The sequence below is a fragment of the Gymnodraco acuticeps genome, unplaced genomic scaffold, assembly GCF_902827175.1.
Source record: "Gymnodraco acuticeps unplaced genomic scaffold, fGymAcu1.1, whole genome shotgun sequence".
NCBI classification, from domain to species: domain Eukaryota; kingdom Metazoa; phylum Chordata; class Actinopteri; order Perciformes; family Bathydraconidae; genus Gymnodraco; species Gymnodraco acuticeps.
The window spans coordinates 286,672-310,432 of NW_022992357.1; the positions used below are offsets into that span (position 1 = coordinate 286,672).

General features: G+C 38.6%; 1 protein-coding gene across 35 annotated transcripts in view; it reads left to right on the top strand.

The window, feature by feature from the left end:
• Positions 1–23,761, top strand: part of LOC117542190 (neurexin-1a) — a 301,076-nt gene that overhangs the window by 244,004 nt on the left and 33,311 nt on the right. For 27 of the 35 annotated variants that reach the window (XM_034209679.1, XM_034209677.1, XM_034209680.1 and 24 more), the window contains 3 exons: positions 13,874–14,045; positions 20,307–20,396; positions 21,784–22,103. In XM_034209679.1, the coding sequence (XP_034065570.1) occupies positions 13,874–14,045; positions 20,307–20,396; positions 21,784–22,103 (582 nt within the window). The remainder of the gene's footprint in view (positions 1–13,873; positions 14,046–20,306; positions 20,397–21,783; positions 22,104–23,761) is intronic. The other 8 variants (XM_034209699.1, XM_034209700.1, XM_034209702.1 and 5 more) reach the window with 1 other exon arrangement.

A 23,761-nucleotide genomic window follows, 5' to 3' on the forward strand; every position in this document is an offset into this window, starting at 1 on the left:
CGGCGCGGTCCCGTGGGTTAGATGCACGTTCATAATGCATAGGGAAATAACTCTCAGAATAACGTTATTAGCACATTATTACAACTTGAGGAACGAATGCTTTTAATAAGGGCTATACAAGTGTTCATACTGGGTAGTTTATTTAGTTTAAAAAAAATTATCCAACGATTTACAGACCACTCTTTCCCCATGTAAGTCAATGGGAAAAAGTGTTTCCGGGCCTGGCAACCAAACGGAAGTGTAGTACCGCCGTTTGGCCACCATGAATATTTTCATCTGAGTCCGGCGCACTTCCTGGGGGCTTGGTTGGCGCACCTTGACACGTTAGTTCTCCGCTCAGTCAGCTTAGTTATCTGTTCTTTGGCACAAATCACACCTTATAGGCAACGCCCTTTATTATTATATTTTTTAAACGGCATCATGTAAAATGACACGTTACGCTCGTGTTGTGTTTATGGAACCTGTCCTTGGCCAGGAAAAACAGGCAGTTGCTTGTTTAATTCTTTTGCGGTCTAGATTTCTTAAATGTTTTATTTCCTTCTGCGCTGCGGAAGACGTGCTCTGGCGGCGGTCTCGTTCAGGATCCGAAAATACAATTTAAATATTTTGCACGCTTATTCCACTTATTCCTAGTATGCCAATGGTGGCACGTGTGCCAATGGTGGCACGCGTGCCTAGGGTTGCCGACCCCTGCTTTAAACTAACAAGTATACTTAAAAATATGTTTAAACTTAGGTTAATGCTACAGGTCTACTAAACACTGTCACTCATTATCATGGATCTGTAGGGGAGTTATTCTTAAAATAACAGAGGTCTGGATAGTTTGCTTTCACCAATTAGGCTCTATTTCTTTTTTTTCCTCAAGCTCTGGGTGACTTTAGTTAGAGGTGTCAGCAGGCCCAGAGGGGAGTCAGACCAAACCGGCTCTCTGCAGGCTGAACAGTTTCTCCTATTTCTGGACAGGTAGGAGAAATATCCCTCCATGCAGAAACTAGGTTAACTGTGGGGAGAGAAAAAGGTATTAGCAAATTAGCTTTCATCAATTTCCTGGCCCTAACATTTGGAGAGACCTAATCAAAAGTGCTGGGCTTCCCGCCTGTCAGGTTTTAAGGTGTACTATAGTAACACTTGACTGCCCTGTTCTAATTTCAGCAGCGGCAGGAGAAGCTCTTTTATCCGCGATAACGGACAGCGCAGAAAACAATTGAGATATATATATATATATATATATATACTGTATACCGTATAGTATATATGAAATGGATCTAGCCAGTGCTATAGTGCTCTCGGCAGGCCAGCATGGAGTCAAATATTTGGGTCAAAAGCTGAGAAAAATTAATTACAAAATGAAAAGAATACTTCATTATGGAAATAACGCCATTGGCGAGGTGACATGGTCTCATTAGAAGGTGCTAAATAATCTCAAAAATAAACGACTGCACCCGGGGGATCACACACTTTCCTTCCATCAATTTCTTGTTAATACAACCCAAGAGCCTGCCTTAATCAGTTGTATCTCATTAGAGCAAATGTTATTGGCTTCCTTTTTGTAGAACTTTTGAAATGCGAGGTTCAGTTGACCATTTAATCCTTACACGGAGCCAGGTTACAAAGTTCCGTCCCAGTAATGATAATCAATTGATGAATATCAAATAACCAACATGGACACTGTGAAGATGAACGAGGCAGTGGTGTGAACACTGCAGTTCAGGGGAGAGTGTTAGCCGATCAGCCCAATTGTGTTGCCACCAGATGCTACCCTTGTATACAGCACAAATCGATCACGGGCACGGCTATATGTAATTTAGCAGTACCACAAACACAAAGAAACTACGGTTTATAAAGGTGTGCCTAATTGTGAAACCTCTAGGCTGCACTGGCAACCTTTTTTTCCTGCAAAACATATATGGAGTAGATGCAGTCTGTATCACTACATGGTGGATTCAGATGAAAGAGCCTGGTCAGCTCCACAGGGAAGACAAACAACCAAATATCTGTCATTTGGTAGCGTCTGTCATCACCTTGTCTTCACCGCTGTCAACACATCTATCTGCAGATTTTCACCCCACACTATTAATCCTTGAGCAGGTGTTCCTTTCTGCACCCACAATAAATGACAAGTGAGTATAATTGGACAAAATCCTGAAATTGAGTGGGTTGGATGAGGCTTTTTTCCCGCTCCTAAAACCTTTAGTTTATTCAGTTGTTGCGTCTCATCGTTGATTAAGATGATTGGGATCAGATTAAATTAATTCTGATGATTGCAGTAGGACTATGTTAATCTGGAGAATGGAAAGAAAAAGAAAAGCACTGCTTCTGCCATTTTATGACTGACTCGGTTGGCTCATAATGACGGCTCCTGGCTAGGCTTGTCACCTTGCTCTGGCCCTAATAGGCATTTTCTTCGACACCATAATGTCAGGCTGCCATAGAATAGAGGAGAGAGAAGGATTTTAAACCCTTGCAGTGTGTGAGGAGGCTGGCAGGTGTTGATGGCTGTTCCCTCCACTTTTGAAAACGAGCGAGACAGTATTATAGCTAAAAGTTATGTGGTTTAAATTTGAAGAAAAATAACTTAAAAAAAATGTTGAAACATGTTTTTAAATCTCTAGAAATAAAAAACAAAATCAAAGAATGTGTGACTATAATATATAACTTACTGTCACTAGGGCCGCTCGATTATGGCAAAAATCATAATCTCGATTATTTGGGTCAATAATTGATATCACGATTATTAAAAACGATTATCCATTTACTTTGAAAACATCAAACAGTATGTTTTTATCAGTTGATTACCCTGAACTTTAAGTATAACTCAACTGAAAAACCCAAAAAATAAAAGTAATAATAACAAAATAATCGTTTTATTTCGATTACGTTGTTTTCGTAATCGTTGCAACCCATAATCTTAATTGCGATTCAAATACGATTAATTGAGCAGCCCTACTGTCCACCCAAGCAGATGAAACGCTAAGAGTCACAGCTTGTTAAAACACATTAAACTAAGGTCCAGCGGTTGCTTATGATTGGACAACAGCAGAAAGTCATTAACTTGTTGTTGTGCTCTAACTGAGAAAACCATTGCTATCTTTAGTGATCACTCGGCTGTATACTCAACAGCGTTTCAATTAGATGTCAGTACACAAAGACTGCAAAAAGAGCCCATCAAAAAAAGACTAAGACCCAATATAGTGTCTAATACTCCAGGTTTTAGGAAGGTAATTGTTGCCTTACAATCCTCTGTAGAATATAGAAGCATCCATCAGCACAGAGATATTGGGTCAGTTTCACTCAATAATAGCTGCTGGACAGGATAAAGACAATGATCCCATATCTCTTTAGGGTGCTCTGTTTAAGGATCAGGATCTTGAGCTTTGAGAAGATATGGCCAGGAGGAGGCAGACATTTGAGCATTGTCTGAGAAAAACAACAATTTAGTTAAAATGCTGTGTGCAGCACATATCAGGGATGTTCACCGTTATCCCTCTTGGTAATTTGAATGGCTTTTCTTTTTGCACCACTTTTTCTTCTCTACAGTAAGTGTGAAGTAAAACGGGGCCATCCTGTGATACTTACTACTGCTGTTATATGATTTGTATTGCTGTCAAATAGCATACATGAGAGACCGTTGCAGTAAAAAATATCGTTTGTTTTTGTTCTGTATAGGCTACATATCAAGGTCCCTTTTTTCCTATATAAACATTGTCCTTCTATCCTTTTATTCTTTCTATGATGTTTCTGTCAAATAAACACTACCAGCGCTACCTCTATGAATTAATATCACATCCATGTATGTACTGAGCTTTGATTGATTGGGCTACGATGATTAGATCTCACCTCTCCTGTTTGCTGTAAAGGATACTCTGCTTGAAAGCAAACAGAGAGGCTCGAGTCGGTATCACAAGTACAGCAACTGTATATTCTCCCTTTTTTCCATCTTAGCTGCCCCGCACCAACTAAAGCCCTCCATCTGTCAGGCATTTTTCAAAAAGAAAATGGGGTCTGAGAGCAGATACAATAGTGTGGCATTGCATGTTTTTTATATTTCGAAAGCAACCAAAGCCCTCCATTATCTGATATATCTTGGACAAGGTTTAATCCTCTGAGGTTTAAGTAAATCGTACTTCTTGTCATAATTTAACACCTCTTGTCCTAGATCTGTTAATGTATCCCTCTTCCGAGATGGACATGCTTCAGTATTTGGATAGGAAAGTCAGTATGAGCTATGATAACATTTAAACACAGACAAGTGAGCGGACATGAGTGCATGATGGCACTTACAGGCTGTTTTTTGTCAGTGGCTCTGGAATCAAAGAGAAACCGGGGTGGATAAAGAAAAGCAATGGCACAATAATACACAAGGCTGATGGGAAATAATGTTGGAGAAGTTGGAAAAAAAGTCATCCATGAAATTGCTTGTTGCATCCTTTAAAACCTCTTGATTGATGGTGGCAATTTTAAAGCTTGGCAGTTTCCCAGTTCTGTGGAGGTATTAGAAACGAGTACTCCTGGGTTCTCTTAAAGGAAAATGCACCCTAAAACACTTTAACCCAGTTAAATAACAGCTATTGGCAATATACATTTAAGGGTCCATTTTGTTGTTTGTGAGTGTATCCCTCTTGTTCCTGATAATCGCCAAACATCACATTCACTTCTACAGCTGTGGGCAGCCTAATAGGAACATTTTGCTGTCTGTTGTTTTTAGAGTACATGTCGGATTTCTCAGAGATGGCAGAAAGCGTTATCTCTGATGCTCTCAATTTAAATTCTGAGTTAAGTTTGAAATGACATACAGGCTAAGCAGTAGAAATGCAATGCATGCAAGAGGACATTTGCCATATGTTTTGCTTGTGACTGCTATGCTTATCACAATTGCTGTAACTGCATTAATTTTCTACATTGCCTCCATCACCATGGCAACAAGCTTAATAACCTCCAGGCTCAATGAATAGCAAACCATTTATGAATATATTCAACTGCACAAACAACATATATTGGGGATTGTTTTGAAAAATGAAGGCTTACAATGTGCTTGTACTGTAATGATAAACCATTCAAAGTCATGGGGCATGACAACTGAATAGGACTGACTAATTATTTCTAAGCATCATTTATCACAGTGCATACTGATATATATTTAGTTCTTAGCTGTTATCACTTTAACAGGCTATTTCTGATGTACTTTCCTAAAGCAGGAGGCTCGAAGATGAAATGGTGCTGTAGATATAGGAATTTATATTTCCCCGTGCCAAATATAACATAGCTTTAATTTACAAAATTGATGGTGGTATCAAAGAGTGTTGGAAGACATCCACTGCTCAAAACAGCACTTTGAAGTCTTATTTTGAAGTGCCTATAGTGGAACACAGATCCAAAGTATGGGGGCTGTGGTGTTGTTTCACAGGTCACAGTCTTCATCACTTTTATTTATATTTATAAACCCTCGAATCAAATTAACTTTGTATTTCCTTTACACATTCAGAAGTAGCCATACTAGTTGCAGAAGTGGGAATAGAAGGTAAGAGGAACATATTGAATGTGTAGAAGTAAAGTGGTGAAACAGTGCTGTGATAAGATGAACCTTCCCAAAACACTTTCAGACTCTGACCCTGCTGCTGATCCCAATGTAGCCTCTTTACTGAACCCCACTGGAGGCAGAGCAGTCAGATTGAGCTTCTTACACTCAATCTGCTCTCAAAGTCGCTTTTTAAAAACATAGTCATTTTAAATGTTCCAGTATTTTTGTCACATCAAAGTTAAAATGTATTCCCTGTTGAAAAGGTAGATATGATGCTAGTTTTTGTTTTGTTTAGCTAACATAATACGCCGATTAAAGATTCTTACTCCTTACTCTTACCCTAATATCGAACCACTCAAAGGATGCCGATTTTAATTCATTAACATATAATAAATACATAGTTGAAATTACAGCTGCAAAAGAGCTATTTTCATGGTATCCTGTCCACCCTGTCACATTCTTGCCTTTGGTAGAAACCCTTTTTGGGTTGCACTATTAATCATAATTGTGTTGTCCTTCCCAACAGTGGACATGTTGCAAAGACCTGCCAGTCCATTCTTTCACATGCAATAATTAAAATGAACCCACCAACAAAACACATAAACAAATGTACGTTAAAATACATTGCAAAGCCAGTTTGTACTGAACACTGAGTTCAAAACTGAAATACTTTTTAGGTAAAGCCTAAAACCTGATGCCTTAAACCTGATGAAAGCAAGGTATAAAATGGAGGCTTTTCTATGAAGCAGCAGCACAAGGTACATATAGTTGTTAGCCCCAAATGCTAACATGTTGATCCACAAGGATTTAAATCTATATATGTATATTTATCTGCATTTTATTGTGAAGCTCTACTTGGCTTTTAAGCTTGATTTCACTTCTATCCCCATCACCTCAGAGTATGATGGACATCACAGATGTGAAATTGATTTCAGATTCTAAGGATCTTATTTCATACTGTGAGTCCATTTATTTTTAGTCCATCAGTATGACTGATGTGATATAAGGAAAGACTCGAGCTTTGCTGGTTGCATTAGTTCCAGACTTTTTTTCTCAAATTGATCCAATAGTGTAGCTAAACTATGAGGGGAAAAATAACTGTTCTAAGAAATGTAATATTTTATGGTACTTAATAGTGAGAATCATTGTTCTTTTAAAATACATATTCAATTGTCTGTACACTGTTATGCTCATATTTACAAATGTATCACCTCAAATCCATACATGATCTTGTATGTATGTCAAGATGACATATTTACTGTGTTATGAAATTATTGTTATGTCAGTCACCCAAATAATTACACAGTTATACATTGAGAAAACAATGCCATAATTATGGAAATGTGATGCAATTGAGCTGTAATGTGTTAATACGGTACTCCTGCATTACCGGGGTAAAATGTGTGTGACACCTTTTGCTAGATTAGCAAACCTGTCACATAATTACGTGAGGGGCTCAGACGGTGAGAAACATAGTGGAACAGATCTCAGTGGAACAAGAACGGATTGCATATTTATGAGAAACAATCTCATTATAACAAGAAACCTTGCTCAGTGAAAACCATCAAAATACAAACAGCTTTTCTAAAGGTCACCGTTGTTGCCACTGCATACGATCTGTATGGCATAACATAACACTTAAATGACAGATTGTGGCATGCAGGGCTTACTCATCCTTATGATCACCTAAACCGGACATAATCTGAGTAGACACGGCAAAATGTTTGTCATGATGTGTATCCTTTTCATATCAAATGTCTGAAAGTCTTGTCCTGAAGAGTTAAGGTCAATCATGGCTTCTGTTCCCTGCCTTCAGGCGTATGTCCCAGCTCTACCGCAGCGTTTTCCATTTCTTATTGAGGTGATTGCTCCATCCCATTCTACCTAAATGCACACTTCATTATATTTGATCCTACTTAGCCAGAAAGCTGTATGGTGTACCGATGAAGTGAGCTGGTCTCTTAGTTTGCTCAGGGGGACGCAGAGATGAAGGTCAACTCACCCTGACTGCGCGCCAGCTGTCACAAGTGAACGGACAGGAGAATCACCTGAAACCTGAATTGATTTCTTTGAGCGAGATAGAACGAAATTTCAGATATCTGTTGACCTCCCTTGATGAAAAGCATCAAAGGCGATCAAAAGGTGGAGCAAGAGAAGAGTATAGTCAGACAGCAAATGTCATTTCAAGAAAAAACAAACAAGCATTTTCTTTTCAAATGTGCTTCTGTCCAGCTCCCATTACTGTCACTTCAAACTGAATGTGAACTTCTGAACTCTAGCGCTCTTGTGCCGCTAATGAGCAGAAAATTGTATTTTTATTGCACGACCCCCTATGTTTAAAAGCTTAGTTGTTATGTATGTGTTCTTCCTACAATCCCACTACGAAGGTACTGCTGCATTATACATAAGCATGAACGAATGTTTTTATTATTTCCCCTATAACGGTTCAATAGAAGTGTGTCTCCTGTTGTTCTCTTGGCGCCCTCTCTTCAAACAACCACTGTGGCTGGCCTGATGATTTATTAACTTGAGCTACGTGATGAAGCTCTCCTACAGAAAGCTTCTTGATAGAGTCTCCTAGCAATAGAAACAATTTAAAGCCAACTTCACAGATAATTAGGCACTTTAGCCAGAGGACTTGATTTTGAAATAAGCTGAGCTCACTTATCCCTCACCACAATGGAAACGCTCCGAGGCCATAGCGAAATGAAGGGGGGGGGGGGCTTGTTAAACTGTGTTTCATGTTTTAGAACACATTTTAAAAGTTGACTGTCCTTAAAAAATAGCCTTGTGTTCTAGTAGTCTCCTAATGACTTGGGAAAAGAGAGATAACGGGTTGCACTATACACTCAACCGTAGAAGGACAAAGGTTGCTCTAGGACAAACATCTATAAAAAAATCTATACTTTATTTTAATAATGTATACTTTATTGAGCTATGAAGATCCCCTTGAGATACATGATCTCTTTTTCCAGGTTAACCAGGATAAATAGTAAGGCAATCCAGGCAAAATATGAAAACCGAAATAAAAATAACCCCAAGAAATGGTAATCATGAGGAAGGACATTTTCAAAAAGCTTTAGGGTTAAATCATTAAACAAGCCAACTTGTTTCCACCCCTTAGGTTTTTTGCATCAGAGCTAAATTGCTTCCTAATGATTCATTTCATGAATGCAGGGGATTTGCCTATATTTCTCGACGACAATAATTATATGCTCCCATAGTTCTGACTTTGATGTCAGATTTAAAACCAAACAGAACAGAGTATTGCTCTGATGATTTGATGTTAAGAGGATGGAACATTTATATCCTGAATCCTGTGTTAAGTGGGGAAGCTCCCAAAGTAAACGGCGAGGGTCGCATATCTTGTCCTCCATTTTACACATGATTTAACGGATGATAAAGATATATAATGAAAATGTTGAAAGGTATACAGTATGCGCCACACGCTTGTAAATCAATTTCATGTGCCCGATTGATGTCAAGGTTTCTCTATTTAAGAGCTTGTTTTTCATCCGTGTGCAAAAGAGATTTGCTCACAGTCATGCCACATAGGGAGGTTATGGCATCTCTGAAGATTTGACAGTGTTTATCAAAATGATAGCAACTACATATCCGACAGTTACCAGGAATCTTATTTACGAGTGTGCTCAGATCGGAATAGCTAGTTAATGTAATGTAAATACTCTTACAAATATGGCAACTCTAGGGAAAAGGTGTATTTGTCCATTCCGGGAGAAGGTTCTATATATAATTCATATTGTATTTTATATAGAGCTAACATAAAAGGTGAAGTTTGAGCTCGTATCTTTTTAATATAACTACACAGGCCCGACTGGCTCCCCAGCAGAGAGACAATATACTGTAGTTTTGTCACCGCCCATAACATCATTAAATTGTTCGGCATATTAGGAAGTTAATGCTCCTATGAGGCTGAAATGTAATTGTCTGCAACCCCATAGTAGTGCTTCTATACTGCCTGCAGCTTTGTTATGAATGTGGCACTGTACACTCTAAAAATTATCATATACACATGTTTGCATGACCTGTGGATGCAGGTGTATAGATGAATTGCAGCATTATGTACAGTTTACAGACCACGTGATCTAAGGAAGAAAAAAATATCTTTCTTCTAATTATTCCATTATGTCTGTAATTTCATTAACCAAGCTTTGAAAAAATAAAAAAGGCGAAGCAGAAGAATGTCAGAGGTAATTAAAAGATAAGGTGAACAGTAGTCTGCCCGCCTATAGCTACATTAAGACATTTAGCTTCTACAGCGAGAGTATAATGCCCCCTCAACACGGAGACACACACTAAGGGGAAGACGGAGGTGTGCACTCCACCTGCTAACAGACCCCTCACAGACATGTGCACTGGAGGGAGATGTGTTTCAGTCCTGTGGCGTCGGAGTTGTGAGATATGAAATGTGATGGGTGCACAATGGTTGTCAACATGAATGACTCATAAACAAGCAAAACATTACATCCTACACAGTGGTATTCATTTTTGTGGAGGTTCCATCTCAAATACCACTTATCACTTCCTTCATTTCCTTTTTTTTTTTTTAATTGTCTGTACGTGGGCTGGGGAAATGTTTTCTCGCTCCAGTAAAACATTCAAAACGTGTGGTTCGTTTCAACTCATGGTTTCTGTTTTCAAGCAGATTATGAACAACATACTATATCATTTAAACAACAAGATAATGACTTATTTATTAATGAATGTATTATTCATGACAACACTTTAATCTGAAGGTTTAAGTACATTTTGTCGAAATATCACAACCCAAGTTGTCTGTAATTCTGTTAAAAGACTTGTTTTGTCAATTTAACACATTGGTTCAGACATGGTTTTGTAGACATGATTGGAAGAGAGAAAGTTATGCCACAGAGCTACTAACAATTACAGAAAAGTACACTCTGTCTGCAGAGGCTGTTTGACGTCTTTCGAGCTAGTAAAACAAGTATCCCTATGGTTGTATAATGAGCGCAGATGGGAAGTTTTAACGAGAAACTGACACCCTGATTATTGCGGCAGCTACTCCACCCTCCAGCTGCAAGGATGAGAAGCATACAAAAAGAGCAGATTAGAGGTGGTGGATCAACTTCATCAGTTAATTAAACTCTATTGCAGCTTGATGAGCAATTAATCAAGGCAGTGTGCACAATGTCAGGCAGGGCTGAGTTCTTCGGTGCGGTATGTGTGCACTGTACAGTATGTTCCCAGAGGGGCATGCCTCCGGGGAGCAGCATTTACCATGTGAGCAGCCCTAAAACTGGTCAGGGTGTAATAGACTGGGTTTACGTAAGCAGCTATCAATCACTCTCTGACATAAGCCTGCACCCTATTAGAGCTCCAGGATTAGGCTCCTCTCAGTGCTGGACTAACTGAGAAAACGACTTGTCTAAGTAGATCAAATGTCCCCAAAATTGTATTGGATTTAGAAAGAAATATTATTGGTGTTTCAAGCAAATGCCAGCGCTATCTCAGAGGGCAGAGGCAATAACAGTCAAAGTTAATCACATTAATCTGCGATAAACATGAGCATGTCAAAAATGTACTTTGTTTTTCTCACCCTGAAGAATCGGCGCTTATCTTTCATCTGATATCTGACTCCCTAAATGTGATGGTTAGCTTTTTGTCCTTTCTCTGTCAACCGCTTTCATCTACCTCTTCATCTCTTTCAAGGCTGGGAAGTAGGCTTTTTTTTCATGCTATGGAAATTCGAGTTGGCAGTTTGTGACTAAATGCTTTAAATTTATTAACGAGACCGTGGGGAACATTAAAAGTCAATTGAAGGAGGCTATTAAAAGCAGCATTTTAATTGGATTGGTCCCTCTACTAAACCCTTTTTTCTGTCTCTTCTCTTTCTTTTTTTTTCCAAGAGCAATGGCAGTAAAAACTTCTGAATTAATGTGTTCAGTGTGTGGTAGTCCTTGAAAGAAAGTACCCTATTGGAATCAGAAATTCTACACTGTATATCCAAGTACTTGAAAATCAGGAAATTGTGTGAAAAATCTGCCTTGGTGTGAGGTCCGATGACGGCAGATGCTCATGGTGTCTTGCCTCTTCTTGCTGCATTTATTCCTGCTGAGGAGCTGCTGTCTCCGTGGAAGGGTTTCAGGAGGGGCACGTCTCTTAAACAAAACAGATTGCAGCTAACACAAGGTTTTAATACAACAGATACTACAGATCATCCCGCACATTCACTTCTGAAAACCTGAAGTCACTCTAGCCATCTGCTTTTCACTCTTTGTTGATTGGTGCCCGCAAGGCCTCGGTAAATTGTGTTGGTACTGTAGCTTTAATGCATCAGATTATATAATCTGTTGAAATTACATTACAAAGCATACAATTGTCCTAGTTTTGATAATGCGGTGTGACACATTACAAATGGCTTTAATTGCCCTTTAGCTTCTGGCTCTCGAGACACACTCAACTCGTTCTGCTCTAAAAAGGGGTCTGAATCTGTGTGTGTGTCTTTATAGTATATGTGTGTTTTGAGAGGGCTTAAAAAAAGAGTCAGTCTGTGCATATGGGAGAGTCAGAGAGAGATGGAGATGTAGTGTAGAATTGGCTTTGCTGACTGGATAATGATATGCAGAGTGCTGCGCTGCTACAGTAGGTTGAGCCTCATACCAGATGCTCCTTTCACTGCAGTTCATAAGCAGAGAGAGAGGCTGCAGCAATATACACACTCCTCTTAGCTGCATTAAGTAGAAGGATTCAAGGACTTCGATCATGTACCGTAAAATACGCTTATTAGAGATACCCATAGCATGTGGAGACTGAGCCTAAGCTCTCTTTAACTTCCTTAAGTCATTATCTGTATGTTTTCATACCTATATTTGATGTATTTATCTTTTAATTTATTGCAGTTTAATGATTTACTAATGCTCAGATTCATTGATATCCTCTGTATGCTTTTACGCTACTTTCAATTGAGGAAAAGAAGGTTGTGTGTGTGTGTGTGTGTGTGTGTGTGTGTGTGTGTGTGTGTGTGTGTGTGTGTGTGTGTGTGTGTGTGTGTGTGTGTGTGTGTGTGTGTGTGTGTGTGTGTGTGTGTGTGTGTGTGTGTGTGTGTGTGTGTGTGTGTGTGTGTGTGTGTGTGTGTGTGTGTGTGTGTGTGTGTGTGTGTGTGTGTGTGTGTGTGTGTGTGTGTGCGTGTGTGTGTGTGTGTGTGTGTGTGTGTGTGATGGATTCATGGCTGAAGCATAAAGAAAAAAAACGACCTCACTCTTAAAGAACCAGATGGCAGCATCACGCAGAAGGCCAGGACAGGTAGAGCACTAAACCTCAAGGGGAAACTGTTAACCACTAACTATATCATTTATTGAACTGATGTAATGAAAACATAAAGGACAAAACACACTTCTGGCTTCTTTTTGATCTGCCTATTAGGCATCCCAGCAGGTCGTGTATGCACTTGGAATAACATCTCTCATTGCACATACACAGCACAAAAATAATTTTCGAAATCCTCGATGAAAGCATATGCTCTTATACATTTCACCGTAGGGCGGACAGATGTAAACATCATAGAACCACACCAGCAGAAGCTATAATGACATGGGTGTAATTTCCTTGTTTTCGTGTTTAATCATTATTCTATTGAGCCTTCAAAGGCTAAAATGTGTCGGCTTTTCTGAAAATCACATTAAGATCATTAACCGTGTTTGTCTAATTATAACAAAACACACAATAAAGTACGTTGGGCAGGTCGTAGTGTTTAGCATTAGGTGTTTGTATGATCATTTTGGTGCTGGGTTTCGGGTGCAGAACCTTGTTTCGATTCTTTATTTTAAACTTTCAATAGTATTTTTTTCAACCTTCCCCATGACATAAGAAAAGACTCTACACTATCTCAAGAATAATATAACACCATTGATTGGTGCAATGCTAATAAAATAAAAAAGTTATTATTCAAACCATTATATTTAAAATGTGTTATAATGTTCATAAAGCTACTACATCACAAAATAGATCAAATGAGTCATGTTCACAAAATAATCCAGCTGAACTTTTTTAACCAAGTCAACTTTATTGTCAATCTTCTGTGTGCGTGATACAGACAAGGATATCAAAATTATGTTTCTTACCATCCCGAGGAATATAAATATATAAAATATATACATATGTGTTTAAGAAAATGTACACTTTTTGACACAGTTTAAGATGCAGAGTAAATTAATATTGTCCTTACTATAGGACACTGACTGACGACACACTCATTAAATAACATACATTAGAACATTTTCCACGTTAGACGTACTTCCTTTCAGCTGAAAACCTTTCCGTACAGTCCAATAATGTCACTAAAAGCTTTTATTTTCTGTGTTCTTCTCATTTCAGGATAAAGGAAACATTGCTGTTGTATTTAATGTCGGAACAGACGACATTAATATTGAGGAGACGTCAAAGTTTGTAAATGACGGAAAGTACCATATAGTGAAGTTTACGAGGAGTGGGGGTAATGCCACTCTGCAGGTGGATGACCTGCCAGTCATTGAGCGCTACCCCACAGGTGAGTCACACACCTTTAGTTACATCTCAACCAGAGACTAGCAGGCCGATAGTGAAGCCTTCTCTGCTAGGATGTCTTTATGTTGACTTGGCATGTGCTTTAATTGCTTTTCATGATTCTGTTTCCAGCAGTTGTTGCGGATAATACCAGTGTTGTTGAGTTGTTGCCGTTTTTTACTCAACTCTGATGTTTATCACTTAACACTAATTCATGCTTTTAAACAACCGAGGTCTATGTAAATGGGTTGCACTTAAGCACTCATAGTCTAAAATGTAAACTGTATAAAAGAACAACCACCCACTCGTTCTACACGTCTGCATTCAATTCTCCATAAACAATCCACCTACAGTGTATGCTCACAGTACGGTCAAATCAATAGACTATTTACAGACAAATTACCAGTTTTACTGTGGCGAGTAATTGTGTGCCAGACCAATATTTATTTATCTGCCAATACAGAAGATTGATTGAATTAAAGCGATGTGGTAGACAAACCTGTAATAACACCGTCAAACTAAATTAATACCTGAATTAATCTGTTGCTTTCTCACAATGAGATCTTAGATTATCAGCTACATTTAACCATGCCAATACACATATTTATCAAACATATTTATCGTTTTCACAGCTTAGACCACAATTACTCACAGACAAGAATGAAGCTGTTTCAATTTTCATTTTTATTAGTGCTACTACTAATAACAATTTTCATTAGTGTAGCACTTTCCATAAACACTGTTTACGTGACAGTAGAAGATGAATCATCTCATTACTCGGCTGTGTAATGAGTTATTGATGAAGTATAAAGTATGTAATAATTTCCACTTTATATGACTGGAATGCTTGTAATGGCACTTATTTGTAGTGCCGTTACTGGTACAGAGATTAATTTGTCTCAGAGATTGGATAGTCATGTTGGAAAAAAAATATGTTTTCATTTAATATGATTTTAAGTTGTATACTGTTGGAATTGGAGAAACACTCAGCAACACTGGTATGTTCCTGTAGAATGTCAAGATGTTAGTATGATGGGTCTCATAAGTAATTAAAATGCTACTGCTTGTGTCGTTAACCTTGTTTAACTGCTTAAAGGCTTTGACAAAACCTAACGGATATTAAAGGAGTGTGACTGCTCACTGTGAGTAAGACCTGCAGCCCCAAATCCAAAACATTTGTAAGATTGTGAGCATGCATAACATGACTGGGCAGCAGGAAAAATTAAACCGGCTTTCCCCTTTCGCTTAATGTCTGGTGACCTTTTTAGCTGTGACCAGTGCATTCATCCAAATGAAAGAGGGTTTTATGACTGGGACTCAATCCTCGCCGCTCGCTTCAGGTGGAAAAGGAAGCTAATGGCTTTTGACATGTTGTGGACATGGCAGAATGCACATTAGGGTTAAATTGCTTGATGCTATGATCTCAAACAACAAACATCCTCTGTCCCCAAGATGTCTATGAGACATAAACTGGACAAAATTGGTGAAAACAAGTTATTATTGGGAGGACGTAGGGTGAGTATAATTAGGTACAACACTTAAAAGGATGGCGTGCCACCTTAAACAAATATTTGTATTCTCCAGGGGGAAGTAAAATGGGGATAGCCTCGGCTCAATATAAAATGTACCACTTAGTAAAACACTATCATTCAAGATCACTTACATACAATAGCTTTCAAAGTTAATAATGTATGGGGACGTTTTAATGCCTGGCAAAGACAAATGAAAACGCAGTTCATTTAATATTGAGAGTTAACTTATTGAAAGGGATAAAAAATCTATTTGGAATTGTTAGTCAATGTGTCGTGAAATTTAGAAAGCTAGACAATGATGTTGGATTAATTTCTGCCTGTGATAAGTGCTGAATTATGAAGGCTGCAGAGGAGGAGGGACCAATCTCAAACACACCAATCATGTATCAGCGACAATGCCAAGTCCAGCTACCTTATTAGGCTTGTTGCAGACTAATTACATCCAATCACAATTACTCCACAGTTGCTCCTCTCACCCCCAGCACACAAAGCCATTACTCTCTCAGCTCGCCTGTAGTTTGATTGGTATCCATGTATGCCTCTAACGCACTCATAATAGCAGCCCTCAGCCACTCTTAGGCCACTCTCAGAACAATAGTGATTATAATAAGACTAGACAGCAGAGATAAAAAATGATGACTGGAGAGTGAGAATGACAGAGAGGAGGAGATTATATGGGAGGGAGCGATCATTCTCAAAGCAAGGAAATAATTGCTTCACCAGGGCCGATATTGCTGCCCTCGTAATCTCATTAAAAAGTCTCGTACTGCATACTTATGGGTCATTAAAAGTCTTTAGCACAATTATCAGAATCTAAAAATGCAGAACGCACACACTGACACATAACTAGCCCCTTTATTTGTTGTTGTAGTTTGGTTCTCTTTCCTTTCATTCGTGCCCTGCTTTCATTCTACGCTGCGCACAAAAGGCTGGGCAGCAACAAAAAAATCATCCCGTTCTCCCGAGTCTTGGCCATGGAAGTAATACCATCACAATGGCGCTGCTAGGCCCGCAGGGTAAGGCGCAGTATCCTATCGGAGCACCCAATGAACACTCGCTGCACATAAAGATAATGGAGAAGTCCCTGGCCTTATTCTTTTACTGTTATCAAAGTGTGGTGCACATATAGAGCTCTATGTCTCTCCCTCCACTCCCCTCAGCACTCAGTTCCCTCCTTTTCTGCCTTTTTTACCCCTTTCTCCCCACCCCTTCTGTCGATCTCACCCTCCGTCCAGTTTTCCCACCTTGTGGAGTCAGATTTTTTGGATACAAGAGAAGCACGGTTAGCTTTATCCATGAAAGCTAAATCCTTTTCTGCTCTGGTTTCTACTCTGTGTTATCCATGAGCCTATTCAGCCTATTGTGCTGGTGGTCTGTCATCACTGAGCATGCTTAAAAAAGGGTGCATTGGCTGTCACAGCTAGAGCAGACACAAAAAAGGAGCAGGATAATAAAAATAATAGCGAGATTTGTGTAGGGTCCTCCTTTTTTTCAATCCTCCCAGGTCCATGAACAGAGGAAGCATTTGCATATTTGTTCATTTAATGTGGCGGGTGTCCAAGGGCTTGTAATGAGATAAAGCTCCCACCTTATCTGACCACTTTATTAACAAAAAAGAAAACAAGTGAGTGAGGGCAAAGCGGGTCAGTTGGGACGGCTCAGCTGAATCGCTGCTGTCTGGCGGAGGAGATAAGCCAGGCTGTCCCATACCAAACCAAATCACCACTCAGCAGCAGTCACAGGTGCCGCTCGCAGGCGGGATGAATGGCCTCTGCTGCTGCATCCAAGCCCAGGGGAAAGCATTGTTTAACACTCGGGTGTCCCACACTGGGGATCAATACACGATCAGACCTTGATTATATCCACACTAAATTAACCTCAGTATAAGGATAGACTTAGTGTGCCACAGGGTGCAGAGCCAAATGGATAAAGTGCTACTGTCGTGGGGAAAATGGGGCATGTTTTTGCGTGTGTGTGTGTGTGTGTGTGTCTCACACAGCCTTTCTAGTAGTTCCTTTGCCCTTTTCTTTAACAAAGTGTCATTTGTTATGACAGCACCAATACACAAGCTGTAATTCTTAATGAGAACACACCATTTAAAACATTGTTGTACAGTTTGGCTGTCAAGGAAGTAAAACAGCATGTTTATGATAACATAATAATGAATTCAGCAGGGAAAATGCTACTAAAACGAGTTGCTCTTCAGTTTAAATTCCTGTGTCCTCACCGTCCTCCCACCTGCTGGAGGCTACATTTTCTCCGGAGCCCCGTTGTATGCTGACCTCTTTCTCAGATGAGGTGTCACAGTAGCAGGAAACAGAGAGGTGACATAACAAACACCCCATGACTGACAAATGGAGGAGACAGGAATTACCAAAGCCTATAAAGGCTCCATGCAAGTAGCAATTATTGGATTATTCATTAATTTAACACATTCAAATTAAAGGAAGTGCTGCTATGGGTGTTTGCTTGTTTTGTTTATTAATTTGTGTGTTATAATTACATCATTCAATGTTCAGCAGAATAAGGTGGTTGGCTCCAGGAGCCTTGCATAAGGCAAATACACAGTGTGTGTTCACTAGCAGGCAGTATGGTGGACGTTACGTAAGCTGAAAGCACCTGGAGGCTGCTGTGCTTTGCGTCCACATTCCTGTAGGAAGCTAAGGGACTTTCTAGCTGCCAAATTAATTAATTATATTGCTTTCAATTTTGTTTTGAAGAATTTTGTTTTTAATGAATAAGTCTACAATGTAGACTCTACATTGTTCTTCACATTAACAAATACCATGAAATTAACCAAATAACTTGTTACTGGGGCACTACTTTATTTGATTTGTTTGAGTCAATCCCACAGTCACTGTCCCTCTGCCTTAAATAATCAGTTAAGCGTTAAACTTATATTAATCAGCATCGGAGAATAATTCCAAAGCAATGACCCGTTTTCTCATATTTGAGTGAGATTTTACTTCAACTTTTTTCATTATGGCCTTTCGGCTGTACATTATTGCAATCTTGCAAGACTGTTGCCAACCTTGTCCTTTAACATCTGTTCAACATCAGGCAGATGAGCACAATCGCTAAGCACTATTTAACTTTCATGTAATTTGAAAAAACTTTTGACAAATGTATGTTGGGGATCACATCCATGTAAAGGTGTCAAGGCTGAGTTTGGGTTGTACGTTGTGCAACATGAAGACACCCCATTGGAAGTGACCTGATTAACATGGGGCGCACCATTTTAGAAATGTGAAAAATAGAAGCACTAAGTACGTGTAATGAATGTGCGGCATCAAATTATATAATGAACATAGTCTCAGAAATATGGATCACTAAAAAACGTTCAACCATCCGCATCGAAAAACATACACAGTGTTACTGCGTGGTTGTGTTGTAATGCAGAATGTATCTGTCAATGTTGAGGGAGAAATGTTCCACCTAATCTCCTTCACAAGCCTTTGTGCTACAAACGGGCACAATCAACTGCAGCCAAATGCCACGAGCTGTATAGACAAGCTTTAAACCCCTTTCTGTTAGCTGATCCTCTACAGTAATTCAAGCTGATGCGATTAAAAAACGTATTTTTCTGCGTCTTCTTACCTCTAAGACCTTTCATCAGTGCAACTGTGCATCTGTTACAAGGTTACCTCCTTTCCTTCATGTCTCTGCGACTTTCCCCTCCGAAGCTATTCTCCAATGAATCATTGTTAGCTACCGGATCTTTTATCTGCCAGAACTGAATTAATATCGTTGATGGGACAAACATTGTCAATCTGCCGGAAGAATGGAGCTGACTGAATTCAATCTCTGCAGACAATACCAGGGGGAAAGCACTCGGAGACAGTGCCACTTTGCTGAAAGTCTTCTGTTCTGGAGAGGTTATTGGCCTTGACAAAGGGGTGATGCAGAGTTTGCCCTCATTAATGCTGAAGTGCCCCTCCAATCGTGGAGTTGAGTTTTTTTTGGATTTTGACTCATGGTACTTTTTTTGCTCATTCTCTGAATACTTTTGAAAAAATGTCTTTTCATTGACACCAATGTCATCACTTGGCATTAGTGATAGTCAAACTCATGACTTTTCCTTCTTTAGACCTCGTAGATTTTGTCAAAGCCTTCTTTATTAAATATTTTTACAGCGTTTGTACCTACTTGACATTGTCCTCTGACTTTTCTCTGAACAGATGCTCTGAATGTATACTGTGTTGACTGTTGTACTGCAATAAGCTTATAATTTCTTTCCAATTAGGCTATTTATAAATGGGGTGGGAATTTGTAAAATGTTGAAGTTAAATTTTCATTTAAACCATAAAAGGTTGATTCAACAATAAATGATGTTATTTTTGAAAATGTATATAACTAGTTTAAAAACCACTTAAAAAGATATAGAGGGGAAATACAAATGAGATGGAACTGTTTGGGTAAAGAGTTTGTAATGGTAAAATAAATGTGTGATTTGGGTTAACATAGCTCTATTAACTTAGATGAAACGTTTGCGTGTTAGTTTACTTATTTCGATTAATATAGGCATAATTTGTTGGTTAAAATAAAATAAAATGACTGAAGTTTGTTCAAATAATGTTTAGTAAATATTGTTTTTTTTTAAATATCAAAAGCGTTTTAAATATATAAAATATGTATAAACCTTGTGCAGTTGTATAGCTCCAGCATTAAGTATGAACATTTAACCTTTGACCTTACAGATTGTAACCACTGAAATGTCTCTTTAAACTTTAAAGGCAACAATGATAACGAACGCCTGGCGATTGCTAGACAGCGAATCCCATACCGACTTGGTCGAGTAGTTGACGAATGGCTACTCGACAAAGGTAAAATCACTGATTAAAATTTCAAATAAAATAATTTGATCATAACCAAGTTGTAGCAATATACTGTAAATAATAAACCTTAAAAAATAAATTTTCAGTAAAATCTTTTAAAAAATAAATGATTTGAACAGTTAAATTCACTTTGTAGTGTTTCATACTTTTCATAATAATGTATTTATTTCATAGATTTCAGATAAATACGTTTTTATTGTCAACTAAGGTTAAAGGGACTGTAAATATGAATTTAAATCCACTTACTGAAGTAATATCAGCATTGTTAAAATGTCTATAAATCACTGTAGCATTTTGCTGTAAAAATCTAAATGATACATTTAAAAGTTATTGTTTAGTCATCTATTAGTTGCTAGTGTTATTTGAAACACTTTGAAACCCATACAGTACAGTAGAGTACTTTTTGTACTTTGATCTGTTCTGATTAAACTGCTAGCGATGATAAATAGAGTGCAATAATGAATTGGCATCAAAAATCTGAGTCCCTTTAACAGACATTGTAAATATGTGTAGGGCATTAGATCAAGGAACTGTAATATAAAACAAACTGAGTGCATGCTTTGTTTTAATAGTTCAATAACTAATTCATATTATTAACTTACATTGTGAAATAAGCCCTTTCATTTTTTTGTTTATTTGTTTTCTGTTTTGCATTCTGAAAATCCTGTCATGAAATATTTTTGGGTTTTCCATGTGCCAACCATATCTGTTCAAGTTTAATTTTCCTTGCTTGCTTTTGCTAAAAGGATGCATAGCTTCAAATTTCCTGAAGCATGTCCAGCTTCCTGTGAAATTGCATTCATGAAAAGTCCAATTCTAACAGCCTGTAGCTATCTCAGAAAGGTTTCTTCTCCCCCATGCTTGCTTTCTAACAAGTTTGTAAATCCCAACATTTGAAGGAAAATGCTGGATAGCATAAGCAAAGCATAAGGAAATATATGCTTTTTGCTTTTGCTGGACAAATGTTTCATATATTTGTCTAAACTCCAAGGCAATTTCCCAGCAAACAAACTGTCTTTCAAGATTATGTTATATCTACAGGTGTAGTTTAATATATTGCTTTTCCATAACATCACTTCCTTTCATTAACATTTTAGTTAGAAATGTTCTTGTTATTTTAGATTGGACTGCCCTTTTAGCAAAGCCGCATTGATTCTCTATATCCTTTCTTTTTTATTTAACATTTTTCTTTCTTTTTATAGGCATCTCATCATAACTGCAATAAATTACCAGGGTTTGCCTCTACAACCCATAATTTATTGGTCTCATTAGCCACTGGGCAAATAATCCGTCATTATCTTTTTTTTCATTCCTGTTCAGTAAAAGTGGCTGAGTCCCAACGTGCTTGTATATATGTAACATTGTTTTCCCACAGGGCGGCAGCTAACAATCTTCAACAGCCAAACCACTATACAGATTGGAGGCTGGGAGCGGGACCGGAGTGGATCCTTTCAGGGCCAGCTCTCGGGCCTCTACTATAACGGCTTGAAAGTGTTCAACATGGCCGCCGAAGGGGATCCCAACATTAAGATCCAGGGCACTGCGCGGCTCGTGGGGGACTCGCCCTCCTCCATCACACCACAGTCGAGCACCACAGCCAATCGCTCAGAGACGTCCACATCCATCATGGAGATCACCACCACCACGGCCTCCAGCAGGCGAGTCAAACAGACAACACCACGAGAGCCTCAGCAGGTAAGATCAATTAAACAATGATTTCTAAAAGACTTTCACTCATGTCAATATTGTCTCAACTTAAACCATTTTGACAAAAAAGCATCATGAGTAATATGATGGATTTAATTTGTATGTACCTGTATAGTGGAGCGTTTTCCTTACTTAAATGTGTCAAGCCTTTCTTCTCCTTCAATACTGTGACCTAAAAGCTGAAGGGAAATAAGTGCATTGTTCCACCATCGGGAGTTGGACCACAGGCTCAGTGTGGATCGTTTTCCCTGTGCAATCAGGTGTGTGTGTGTGTGTGTGTGTGTGTGTGTGTGTGTGTGTGTGTGTGTGTGTGTGTGTGTGTGTGTGTGTGTGTGTGTGTGTGTGTGTGTGTGTGTGTGTGTGTGTGTGTGTGTGTGTGTGTGTGTGTGTGTGTGTGTGTGTGTGTGTGTGTGTGATAACCATCATAGGCTCCTCCATCATCTTTATCTGTGCTGCAAGAACGGTGCAGCATCTGCAGGGGCATATTACTTCTCAGATGTCACAATGTGTGACTAACCAATGCGACACAAAACGTGTATCCTATCGAATGAAATGGCGATCAGACCGTTCCTAGTTATTCCTTTCCAAGAACCAAAGACATTATAAAAAACACAAATCAAATTTAATTATTATGCCTTTTAGAAATCTTTGTGCATATAAAAACCCATTTCCTAAACTCAGTGTGACCGCTAAGTGTTGGTGGTTAACTAAATATGAATTGAAGACTTTTTCAATTGACTTGTGTCGTTGCATTGTGAATTGGCTTGCAACACACATGCTGACTTCATTAGAACCTAGGGATTTGTGCGCACTGAACAGACAATGGTATTGAATCATTTAGGTCACAAAGAAAAATAGTTTCAGTATTTTTCAAAACAACAGTAGTAGTAAAGTAGGATATTGCTTCATGTGTTCTTGGTACAAAACAAAAATAGAACCTGCATGGCCCACAAGATATTTTCAGCCTGTACACACACAAAAAAAAGCATACTCAAGATAGAGAGTACTCAAGGTTATTTATATTGTTATAGAGCCAAAGCTGCTCTGTAGTAACATTCAAAACTGAGTTACACAGGGCGTATTTGTTTAAATAAGGGGCATTGTACATGAAGCTCTGAAATAAGAACTATGGAATTGAAATCATGAAAGAGAACACATACAAGGTTAGTATGTGTGAAAGAAATGTAAATATTCTTAACTCAAGTGGGTTCTTCTTTATACAAAAAATTAGATAAGGCACACCTATTTTCCAATTTAGCAGCAGTAAAGACCCCACATTACTGGCCGTCCCCTAACACCCTCTAATATTGACCATTAGAACCGTTTGTGTCTGCTGATGCTGACGAATAATACAATCATAAATATTGATCCAGTGGAACGGGTTTCTCTCAGACTCAGTGTGGTTCCTGAACCGTTGCAGGACCATGTAATGCAAGCGAAATATCACACAATAGACTATAATTACATCCCAGCGCCATGTGGTGTTTTAAATTGCCACCAAGGAACCAAGAGATTGACAGAAAGGAACAAGCTTGATCAGATGGATGCCCGCCTTTTTCAGGCATTTTCATCTGAGGAGAAATAAAGTGATATAAATGACCATGACAATTTAGAAATGTATTGTAATATTTGTGATATTTATTAAT